This window comes from Myxocyprinus asiaticus, chromosome 8 (genome assembly GCF_019703515.2).
Source record: "Myxocyprinus asiaticus isolate MX2 ecotype Aquarium Trade chromosome 8, UBuf_Myxa_2, whole genome shotgun sequence".
Lineage (NCBI taxonomy): Eukaryota > Metazoa > Chordata > Actinopteri > Cypriniformes > Catostomidae > Myxocyprinus > Myxocyprinus asiaticus.
Genome location: NC_059351.1, coordinates 46,692,764 through 46,705,009, shown reverse-complemented (window position 1 = coordinate 46,705,009; position 12,246 = coordinate 46,692,764). Strand labels below are relative to the sequence as shown.

The 12,246-nt window shown below is 35.5% G+C and overlaps 1 protein-coding gene across 1 annotated transcript in view; it reads left to right on the top strand.

Moving 5' to 3' along the window:
* LOC127445324 (VPS10 domain-containing receptor SorCS1-like) overlaps positions 1–11,991 on the top strand; it is a 239,462-nt gene extending 227,471 nt beyond the window's left edge. Inside the window, exons 24-27 of the mRNA XM_051705325.1 lie at positions 2,754–2,853; positions 3,500–3,605; positions 9,690–9,856; positions 10,151–11,991. Of these exons, the coding sequence (XP_051561285.1) occupies positions 2,754–2,853; positions 3,500–3,605; positions 9,690–9,856; positions 10,151–10,215 (438 nt within the window). The 3' untranslated portion in view covers positions 10,216–11,991. The remainder of the gene's footprint in view (positions 1–2,753; positions 2,854–3,499; positions 3,606–9,689; positions 9,857–10,150) is intronic.
* Positions 11,992–12,246: the final 255 nt, after the last annotated feature.

Here is a 12,246-nt window from a genome sequence, read left to right as displayed (position 1 = left end):
TTAAAAAAGTATAATAGACTTACTGACCCTGGTACATTTCATAAAGAATGTAATTATTCATGGCCTGGTCTAATTTTAAATGGGTGAGAAATAAAGAGAGCGAGATAGAAGGTGGGAGAAAGGATGGAATAAAGGAGCGGAGAAATAAGTCAGGAGTCGTTTAGTAAATGAGACAGATTTAATGAAGCTTGGGAAGAGTGAGGAAAAAAATGTACCCTTTTAACAGGAAGTTGTTTTGTGTGAGATTTTATACTGTTTTCACTGACCTCAGATCTGACCGCTTAAGATAAAGCTAAACAACTAGGGCTGTCAGCAAACATTTTAATAGAATTATATGATATACTTATTAATTAATATTTGCTAAGAAAATCATCCAAATGAAGATAATTGGAAGACATTGCATTAAACCTGAAACATACGCAGATGCAAGCACTTGGCCACCGCATTGCCAATGTGCGGTCCAGTTGAATATGGTAAACGGCAGGAACAAACTTTAGTACTCAAGGAGGTGATAGTTACCTTCAAAGGTCTGTGCCATTAAACTGGATGTGTTATATTTCAGGTAAGTTGTTATATATATATATATATATATATATATATTGACTATATTCTTTTCAAACTGTTGCTCTGACAGTAGTTGAGAAAACTCACCATAGATGTGCACAGTTCACACTATTCTCACTTTAACGCCCCTTGTGGCAACATTGAGAATGCAATGCGTACTCATGTTGTATTAAGAATTGAGGTCCGATACATTTTGAACCGTAATTACAAATCACAAAATCAAGCTTGCATAGCTACTACCATCTGCGTCCAAGTACTTGCGTAGAGTGTTTTGGCCTCTATTGTGGCTGACGAGTTAAGGGGCGGTCAAACCACACTTTGCGCTCCTTTCACTCCCATTCAAATGCATACAGTACGAACACGGGAGACCAGAAATGCAAGCTCATGCGAAGTAATTGCATACTATCCTGTGCATCATCTACTCAGTTTATTAATTTAAACCATAACTTGTACTACACATAAATAAATAATATTGGCATTATATTCAAGCTGTTTAGCCAGAGGGGAACTGGCTCCCCCGGTGAGCCTGGCTTTCCCAAAGGTTATTTTTCTCCATTAACTACATCTTATGAAGTTTTGTGTTCCTTGCCTCAGTGGCCTTTGGCTTGCTTACTGGGGGTCTAAAGACAAATAATATTTTAAATGCAGAATCTACAATCATGATTTTTATCGAACCGCACAATGAAGACTCTAAGACATTACAGAGATTACAGCTTCATTTTCTATTACAGCATAAGTTTCTGTAAAGCTGCTTTGAAACAATGTGTGATGTGAAAATCTCAAATAAAAATTACTTGACTTGATGTATCGAAAGTTCAAGTTTGGTGAACTCTGAAATTCGTATGATGTGACCAATAGGCTCTTGGCTCAATACAATGAATACATATTTCAAAGCTGCTTGTGTTATTGTTGCAGGGAAGTGAGTAGACAAAATATATTTTCAATATATAATTATTTGTGATCATGTATTATTTTCTTACACCAGAAGCTCTCCCGCAAGACATCATATCCTGGTCAGTTGTGTAGTCCAAATAAATGCGTGCTTAAAGCATAGTGTGACTGCCCCCTTTAGAATTAAATAAACAAAAGTAGTTAAAGAAGTCAAATATTGTTTGTTTTATTTCCTTTCTAACTGAAAATAAGCCTTTTACTGGCTTACAGTTCACAGAAAGCCATTTTGCAATTTAGTTTGTCAATCTTCCTTAGGGGTCGTTCACACAGCATATGCACATTTTGTCTGCACTATTTATTTTTTTTATTGCATTACATCTCTGTTTTTTCCTCTTGCACCATAAGTGCTGCATTTATAAGAAACCGTGTCAAGTTAGAAGTCATTAAAAACACGTCTCGAGTCCCCTACATTCTGTTCTATTCTGTTGCATTCTGTGTAGCTGTTTATGAACTGAATCTGTGAACGCATCCTTACTCATTCTGTGCTGGTTGCTTTCAGTAAGTGTGATTTAGCGAGTTGTGTTGCCTGACAGCAGAATATGAAAAAATATGCTTTGCATTTAGATGGTACATCAAGAATAAATTGCTCAGATGGTATGAAAATACATGGAATTAACATAAATTACACAATTCACATACAGGTTAGGGGGCATGAATTGTTAATTTGTGTTAATTTTGTGTTAATGCGCTATTGTTATTATAATGTTTTTTTGTTGTTGTTGTTTTTTTATCGTAACAAATCAACATGTGAAATTGGCAACCCAATATAAACAAATGGATGTGACATAATGAAGCACAAAAACATACATAAAGGGACAAAGAGGGGAAAAAAATCAGCTTTCAAGATTTACTCATACATAAAAATCTGACATTCAAGGACTCTGTATCTTTTGAGATGTTAGGCCTAAATGAGATCCCTCCCATGTCATATATCTATATTTCAGAGTGAAGGTGATATAGATGATTTATGCCGAGATGTCATTGCAGTGTGGTAGAAACTCACGTGTGACAAACAACATCACAAGCCCACGCTTTAACTCAGCATACAATGCGTCAGGACTCAACCAGCTCAGAAACTGAGAAATCAAATACCTACAAGACATGAACTTATTTCAGGGTTTACTTTGTTTCTGTTTATGTAGATATATAACATATTCATTTGGATGTACTCTGCTGCTCTCTCTCTCTCTCTCTCTCTCTCTCTCTCTCTCTCTCTCTCTCTCTCTTGCTCCATTCAGCTCTCAGAACTGGTGCTCAGTGCTCTGAATCAGAATCTGGTTCAGTTCACACTTAGACCTGGAGTCCAGATCACAGTATATGCTGCCCACTTATCAGCAGGTAATGACTCAATATGTGTGTGTGTGTGTGTGTGTGTGTGTGTGTGTGTGTGTGTTGAGATGCACATACACTGTATATCTTCCAAATATGAATGATGGAAAACATCCAGTTGTACTGATGTTGACTTTTTGCTAAAAAGGTTTCGGGAAGAATATTTAAAAGTGAATTTACATTATTACTATATTCAGTAAATATATTATATCATATATTATATATTGTGCAGGCCGCAATTAAAAATATGAATTATATGGCAGTTACCGATGTCATTAGCCTATTTGCAGACAGACATGATTAATTTATTCGTTGAGTGAAAGTTTCCAACATTAGGTGTTTACCAAGTAAAAAGAGTAGTAATTGGCTGGTCATGTGACCTCAACATGGCTGCCCCCATGAGGCGACCCGTTTTATGTCAAAGAAAAACAGCTTTTATAAGGCTACTGAAATTACTCGAGTCTCTGTCTCAAGTGAGTGTAGGCCTATAAGATTTAAAACAGAATTTTATTTTAAAAGTATTATTAATTTCCTTATGTGTAATACTTTAAAAATGAGGGGGGAAATACTAAAGGGCCCTTTAAATAAAGGTTGAAAACACACCAGACTTTAAAACTAGACTTTTGTTTTCTGCTTTATTTTTCCCTTTGTCTAGCGCCTCTAGTGGACACAAGTGAGAACCACAGTGGCTCAGCTATGCTCATGCTCCTCTCTGTGGTTGTGGTGGGTTTAGCTGTGTTCCTCATCTATAAATTCAAAAGGTACTGGTATCCGTTTTTAAAACCTCAAACTGAAGGTTTTAATGTTTCTGAATGTTTCATATTAGCAGGTAGTTGGACTCATAAGTTTACATAACATTTGCTGAATCTGAGTGATCATAGAAATTGCATTTTTATTTTATACTACCCTAACTTACATGTGTACAGTCAGCCAGTTGTTATCACAAAATAAACCCTGACAGGGTCATCAGCGAAACAGAGGACATTATCCCACTTATTACATTGCTACTAAACACATAAATATCTAAAGGGACATGAAATATTGATTTGCGTTGAAATTATGTAATTATGTGAGAATAAATAAATCGCTGAACAGCTGAAATCCTGTTGGTGAGTTCTGTTGGTGTTTATTTTGTAATTAATGACCGTCTATCTCCTCATTATTCAGCCTATTACAAGGCCACTTGACAAATAAATACACAAATCAGCCACAACATTAAAACCACCTGCTTAATATTGTGTAGGTCCCCCTCATGCCACCAAAAACAGCATCAACCCATATCTCAGAATTGCATTAGGTAACTGTGTTACCGTAGACTTTGTCAGTTCGAACCAGTCTGGCCATTCTCTGTTGACCTCTCTCATCAACAAGGCATTTCCGTCCACAGAACTGCCCCTCACTGGATGTTTTTTGTTTTTGGCACCATTCAGAGTAAATTCTAGAGATGGTTGTACATGAAAATCCCAGGATCAGCAGTTACAGAAATACTCAAACCAGCCCATCTGGCACCAACAATCATCCATGCAATTATCTAATCAGCCAATCATGTGGCAGCAGTGCAGTGCATAAAATCATTCAGATATGGGTCAGGAGCTTCAGTTAATGTTCACATCATCTATCAGAATGGGGAATAAATGTGATCTCAGTGATTTCGTCCGTGACATGATTGTTGGTGCCAGACGGGCTGGTTTGAGTATTTCTGTAACTGTTGATCTCCTGGGATTTTCACACAAAACAGTCTTTAGAATTTACTCAGAATGGTGCCATAAACAAAAAGTTCTGCGGATTGAAATGCTTTGTTGATGAGAGAGGTCAACAGAGAATGGCCAGACTGGTTCGAATTGACAGAGTCTACGGTAACTGAGATAACCACTCTGTACAATTGCGGTGAGAAGAATAGCATCTCAGAATGCTATTCTGAGATGCTGGTTGCCGCTGTTTTGGCGGCATGAGGGGGACATACACAATATTAGGAAGGTGGTTTTAATGTTGTGGCTGATCAGTGTAAATAAATTGACATAAAACTTTGATTTGAGTTGAAATTATTTTATTAGCTTATTTGTTAGAGGTCGCACAGTGATCCGATAAGCACGAAAGTGGACTCACAATACCCGGATGAGCGGTCTGATACATCTTAATCCCTGGATGTGCGGTTGTTACTCAGAGATATTAGACTGCTAGATGGTGCCATTGACCAATCAGAATCGGGTATTCCAGAGTGCCATGTAACAATTACATGCACAAAATGTTTTGTTTTATATACTTATTGTAAATCTGTTATGTAGCTTCTCGAGGGCAGTGCAAAGTTAAAAGCAAAATGTTGTAATATTTGATTACACTTATGTTTAAAAATAAATAAATACTACACTTCTTATTAATTCTGCAAAGGGAACTTAGAACGATGCATGATTATATCTAACTCACATCATGGTTTTGTTCCCAGAACATGTCCTAACCTCATGCATTTTAAAATTCAATATCTAAAATGTTAGTTGATGTGGGTCAATTAAGCTCTCTAGAAAGTTTAAAACAAATTATCCCTTGTGAGTTGGATGCTATAAACCACTGACCAGATATGTTGAGTGGTGATTCAACACCTTTGCTCTCACAGAGCCTTCATATTTTTGTCTATGCGCTCATAACAAATGAGAAATGTCAGCCAGTGCACAGACATCATCAATATTTAGCCCTTTCAGTTTTTCAAGTTGACCTTTATGAAATGTTAAATGATTGCACCGATTCTATAACTGGGCTTAGAGAGAAAAGGGCAAGAGAGGTCAATAAGACAAGATCTGAAGACAGGAGAAAGACACAAGAGGAGATGCTGTACAGACTAAACATGTGCCAAATATTCTGACATCATTTTCTCACATTCATGTTGTTTCAAACCCATGAAAATCTGTGAAACACACAAAAAAGAGATGTTTATAAGAATGCATAGGTCACTCTTTTACATGCAATTGCAATGAATGGGGACTGGAGCTTTTAAGCTTAAAAAAAGAATGAAAAAGCACCATCAAAGTTTTATAAAAGTGACTTATGTGCTATATTCCAAGTCTTCTGAGGTCATATGTTAGCGTTGGATGAAAAAAAGGCTGACATTCAAATAATATTTTATGCCAGATATCTTGTTTTAGCTTTCATTGGTGAGTGCATAGAAAAGCAGAAAATAGTGTGTTAATTGTTCAGACCGTTTTTGTGAAGTGAATAGACTGATTCTTTGAAAAGATCTAAATCAGACATTGCTGCTTTTCTTATGAACACACAATGAGTTTTGGGTAGATGTCATGATTTTCAATAACTAACAACTTAAATTCTGATCTTTTTTCTCACACAAAGCTATCAGTGTACGACTTAAGAAGATATGGAATATGAAGCAAATTTGATACTAAAGTATAATTGAAGCAAAAACGATGCATTTATGCTGTTTTGAATCCTTTTTGAAGCTTGAAAGCTCCAGTTCTTTACTTTGATTGTATGTAAAACATGCTGGACATTTTCTTTTGTGGAATAAAGTAAGCCATGCAGGTTTGGAACGATATGAGGGTGAGTAAATTATGTCAGAATTTTCATTTTTTGGGTGAACTTTTAATTTACCGTAAGTTCTAAACAATGTTACACTGCTGATGTACATGGCACAGAACTTAAGGGACCTCCTCTTAATGAGAGTATTAGATCACATTTTAATGAGCAGTCCATTTGGGTTCAGTTTCCTTCCTGCAAATTCCCTCTCCAGTTGCATTTAGAGCTATAAATTTGCTTTTAAATTCTCAAAGGCAATGTAGAGCTTAAGTTCTATTCTAGTTTTTGCTTATGTGACACTCTCCATAATGATGCAGACAAAGATGATAAAATCATCTCTCCAAAGGGAAGCCTCGATTCAGCCCATGCAAAAAAAAAAAAAAATCAACTCAGAAGTGAGACTTTTTACACAAAGGTAATTTTTCCACATCCGACCTCATCTCATTACACATTTTTCCTTGGGGCAAATCCCAGACCTCGCCTTATAAATGCAATATACAGCACTCAAAAACTATAAACACAAGTTTCCTGTGATAAACAACCTGAATAATGTGAATTACAAAGCTGATAATGTTAATGTTAATGATAATGTTTTGGCTTAGAATTTTCTCCTTGCCGCTACATCCACAAGCACTTCTTGAGAGGGTTGGACAAAATTCAGAGTTTAAGAATTGACTCTCATCAATTCATGATTTGGAATTTGAATTGAACTGACAGGAAGAGGATTAAACTGAACTGCAATTCAAAGACATACATAAAATATAATTACATAATTTTGACTAGTAATGCTTACTTATTCCCTGATACGTTTAATGTGATAAAATGCATTTTTTCTCAACTCCGAATGCAGGGATCTCAAAACTTGTTTTTCTAAGTTTCAAACTACAAACGGTATGTTTATGATGCAATGCATCCAAAGTGAGATGCTCCAAAAGCATTCGTCTGATGCATGTGTACATTGACACATCCTTAGAAAAGCCCATTATAATCTATCTTGGACTGATTGACGAATTCGATTTTAAAATGGATTGATGTGAACTGTAGGCCAATGACTGGCTTATGTTCAATAATGTGGAAATTAGCAATATATTGCCTTCTAAAGCCACTTTTTGTATTATTCTAATTATCTGAATTATAATTTTATATAATATATATATTTTATTTATAATTATTTAAATATAACTATTTATAATTATTTAATTATTATATATATAATTATTTTTATATGTGGGGCTCTCTCAGCAAATATTTATATATGCGATTAATTGCGATTAATTTGATTAATTACCATGTAATTAATTTGATTAAAAAGGCTAATTGATTGACAGCCCTAATATATATATATATATATATATATATATATATATATATATATATATATATATATATATATATTGTCAATTATATGTGTGGCACAATTATTGGCACCCTTTTATTCAGTACTTTGTGCAACCTCCCTTTGCCAAGATAACAGCTCTTCTCCTATAATGCCTAATGAGGTTGGAGAACACATGGCAAGGGATCTGAGACCATTCCTCCATACAGAATCTCTCCAGATCCTTCAAATTCTGAGGTCCACACTGGTGGACTCTCCTCTTCAGTTCACCCCACAGGTTTTCTAAGGGGTTCAGGTCAGGGGATTGGGATGGCCATGGCAGAACTTTGATTTTGTGGTCAGTGAACCATTTTTGTGTTGATTTTGATGTGTGTTTTTGATCATTGTCCTGCTGGAAGATCAAACTAGGGCCCATTGTAAGCTTTCTGGCAGCCATTTCTGGTGTTTGCTGTCAAAAAGCTCTATTTTTGTTTCATCTGACCATAGAACCCAGTACCATTTGAAGTTCCAGTAGTGTCTGGCAAACTGAAGATGCTTGAGTTTGTTGTTGGATGAGAGCAAAGGCTTTTTTTATTGAAACCCTCCCAAACAACTTGTGGTGATGTAGGTGATGTCTGATATTTTTTTTAGACTTTCTGACCCCAAGACCCAACTAATTTCTGCAATTCTCCAGCTGTGATCCTTGATGAATTTTTGGCCACTCGAACCATCCTCCTCACCATGTGTGGAGACAATATAGACACACGTCCTTTTCCAGGCTGATTCTTAACATCTCCAGTTGATTGGAACTTGTTAATTATTGCCCTGATGGTGGAAATGGGCATTTTCAATGCTTTAGCTATTTTCTTATAGCCACTTCCCATGTTGTGAAGCTCAACAACCTTTTGCCGTACATCATAACTTTATTCTTTGGTCTTACCCATTGTGATGGATGACTAAGGGAATTTGGCTTGTGTGTTACCTTATATTTATACCCTTGTGAAACATGGAAGCCATGGCTGAACAATTTAATGTTCCTAGTCACCCAGGTGTACTAAAAAATTTAAAATATGAATGGCAATATGCTCCGGATATATTTTACTCATAAGAATTTCTAGAGGTGCCAATAATTGTGGCAACTGTGTTTTGGAGAAAAATATTTCTTTAATTATGAGATTTTTCCCTCCTTTCAATAATTTTACTTCATGTGTGTGTATATGTGTGTGTGTGTGTGTATATATATATATATATATATATATATATATATATATATATATATATATATATATAAAATGTATGTTCATTAATACAGTGTTTCTGGAAATGATCCATATGTTGTGTGAAACATGAAGTGTATTAAAAACAACACTTTGGGGGGTCTGGGTAGCTCATCGACTACTACCACCCCTGGACTCACGAGTTCGTATCCAGGGTGTGCTGAGTGACTCCAGCCAGGTCTCCTAAGCAACTAAATTGGCCCGGTTGCTAGGGAGGGTAGAGTCACATGAAGTAACCTCCCCGTGGTCGCAATTAGTGGTTCTCGCTCTCAGTGGGGCACGTGGTAAAGTTGTGCGTGGATCACGGAGAGTTGCATGAGCCTCCACATGCGGAGTCTCCGCAGTGTCATGCACAACGCGCCACGTGATAAGATGTGCAAGCAACTAAGACTTGCCCTCCGCCACCCCAGATTGAGGTGAGTAACCGCGCCACCACGAGGACCTACTAAGTAGTGGGAATTGGGCATTCCAAATTTGGAGAAAAAGGGATAAAAAAACAAAAACAACAACACTTTAAGCAGTAAAATTAATTTATTTTACTTTTAGTTTTTTTGTTTTTTTACATTTGAATTGTAATTAAATTCCAATTAACAATGATATCTACCTCAATTAAAATTCAGGAAATGAATTGGAAATTGAAGGCATCCTCATTTCTGAATGGCCCACAACCCTGCTTCCTATAGTGTGAAGCATTTGTCTTGCCCGTGTCTCATTGTAAATCTTTCCTCAAGGAAGATCCCAGGCCTCAACATCTATGCAACGATGCAGGACGAAAAAGAACAAGAAATGATCCAGAGTCCAGTGTCTCCCGCAGGCAGCACACCCAGCTGCAGTTCTCAAAGAGAGCTGCTCACTTCACTGGAACCTCTGGACACAGAGCCCAATACTCAGACCATCGGTGAGTACCGCTCAACACAGTTTCTGCAGTTACTGGGACCTCTGGAGACAGAACGCAACATAGAGCCCCTCAGCGCACACTACTGATGCTTTTACACTTAGGATTTAAATGCTTTACTTCTCAACTGTGGTTGGTTTAACATACTCCCTGTAACACTGAGGTTGCAGACTTTAGTAACCCTGTATATGCTATAAATTTCAAATCAATGCACATGATCTCAGTTTGCATAGTTTTTACCACCCCATCTTTGTCTGACGACACTGATGCATTATTTCTGTTTCTCTCTTTTTCCAGAATGCATCAAACCTCATCCACGTGTCAAATTCTCATCGGATCTTCCTACATTCATTGACGTTTGAACTCTGGACTCCGTCATGTCGAGGACTTGCGGACACAAAGGTTTCAAGCTTTATTCAGTACTTGTGCATGTTGGACATTAACTTTACTGTGCTCTGTGAATACTAGAACAAACTTTGTACAGGTTTTTATAATGTCTGTATATTCAATACGAGAACTCTTTTTGAAGCTGTTCATTTATAAAGATTGCCAGTGTGTACAGAGTTAGAGGGAAAGGCCAGCATGTCCAAGAGTGGAAACTGTTCCAAAAGTGAAAAGTGTCTTTTTTATTTCTAACAGTGGTTGTACCGTTTTTATGAGAGTAAAATATGGATGTGTGACATTTTAGGAGTGTTTTAATATCAAACTGCATTTATTAATAAATTATTAATGATTATTGTAAAATAAAATACAAAAACACCTTTATTTTGTAAAACTACAGTGGGGTTAAAAAGTCCACTTGTGAATTTGTGTGTTCATGCCAGCTCGAGTGCATGCTGTCATTACAGCAAAAATGGGGACATACCAAATACAAAGACATTCTGAAATACATTTTTCATGTAACTTTTACTCAAATAGTTATACTGACAATATAATTTGTATTTAAATAATGCAAAACAGATACTTTTTCACAAGTGAAACCCACTGTAAATTTTGCACATCTGTACTTTACATGTACCACTTTGTTTCATGCCTTTATTCTTGAAACAGGGTTTATGTCCAAACTTGTACATCTTGTTTTGTTTCTCTACAATATCTGAGTACCGTAATTTGTTTTTCTTGATCAAATAAATTATTTTTGCATTGCTATTTAGAAATAACTTTGTTGGTTTACAGATACAGATCAATTTGTATCAAGACATGCTTTTTAAACATCTAGTAAGATGTTCCTGAGACATGATGGCAAAGAAAATAATAAGTTATATTAAGATTAATATTATATTAATGGTAACACTTTACAATAAGGTTGTATTCGTTAACATTAATGCCATAGGTAACATGAAATAACAATGAACAATGTTTACTGCATTTATTAATCATGGTTAATGTTAATTTATATGTATACTAATATATATTTTATTTATTTTTTTTCACTAAAATGTGTATACATTAATGGAATATGAATCAACATGAACAAACAATGACACAATAGTACTTTGATAAATACAATTTTTCCAAGATTAATAAATGCTGTAAAAAAAATAAATAAAGAAAGAAAAAAAAATATATATATATATATATATTGTTCATTTAAGTGAATAATACCTAATGCATTAACTAGTGTTATTGTACCAAGTGTTCAGGGTCAGAAATTAAAGGAATATTCCGGGATCAATACAAGTTAACCTTAATCGACAGCATTTGTGGCGTAATGTTGATTACCACGAAAAAATAATTGACTAGTCCCTCCTTTTCTTAAAAAAAAAAAAAAAAAAAAAGGAAAAATGGAGGTTACAGTGAGGCACAATGGAAGTGGATGGGACCAATTTTTGGAGGGTTTAAAGGCAGAAATGTGAAGCTTATAATTTGATAAAAGCACTTACATTAATTCAAGTATTATTTGAGCTGTAAAGTTGTTTAAATAGTTGTTTTTTAGGGTTTTAGGGTTTGTTGACATTACACAGAAGTTGTAAAATTGGTTATAACTTTACACAGAAAAGGTTAGTAAGTGATTTTATCAGTTTACAGGCATATTGTTTATGTCTTGTTGCTATACTTTTGAAACAGTGAGTATTTTAATGTTAAACAATTGGCCCCCATTCACTTCCATTGTAAATGCCTCACTTGAATCCAGGTTTTTTTTTTTTTTTTTTTTTTAAGAAAAGGAGGGGAAAGTCAAAAAATTTTTTTTTTTTTTTTTTTGTGGTAATTAATATTATGCTACAAATGCTGCCAGTTGGTCTTAACTTGTATTGAACCCAGCATATTCCTTTAATGGGGACTCTGGAGAAAAAAAAATGCTCTCAAAATGAATACTTGAGTCTGGTGTCTAAAAACCCTGCCCATACCAATGCTTAAAATTTTGCTAATAAATAATGTATGTTCACGTGCAG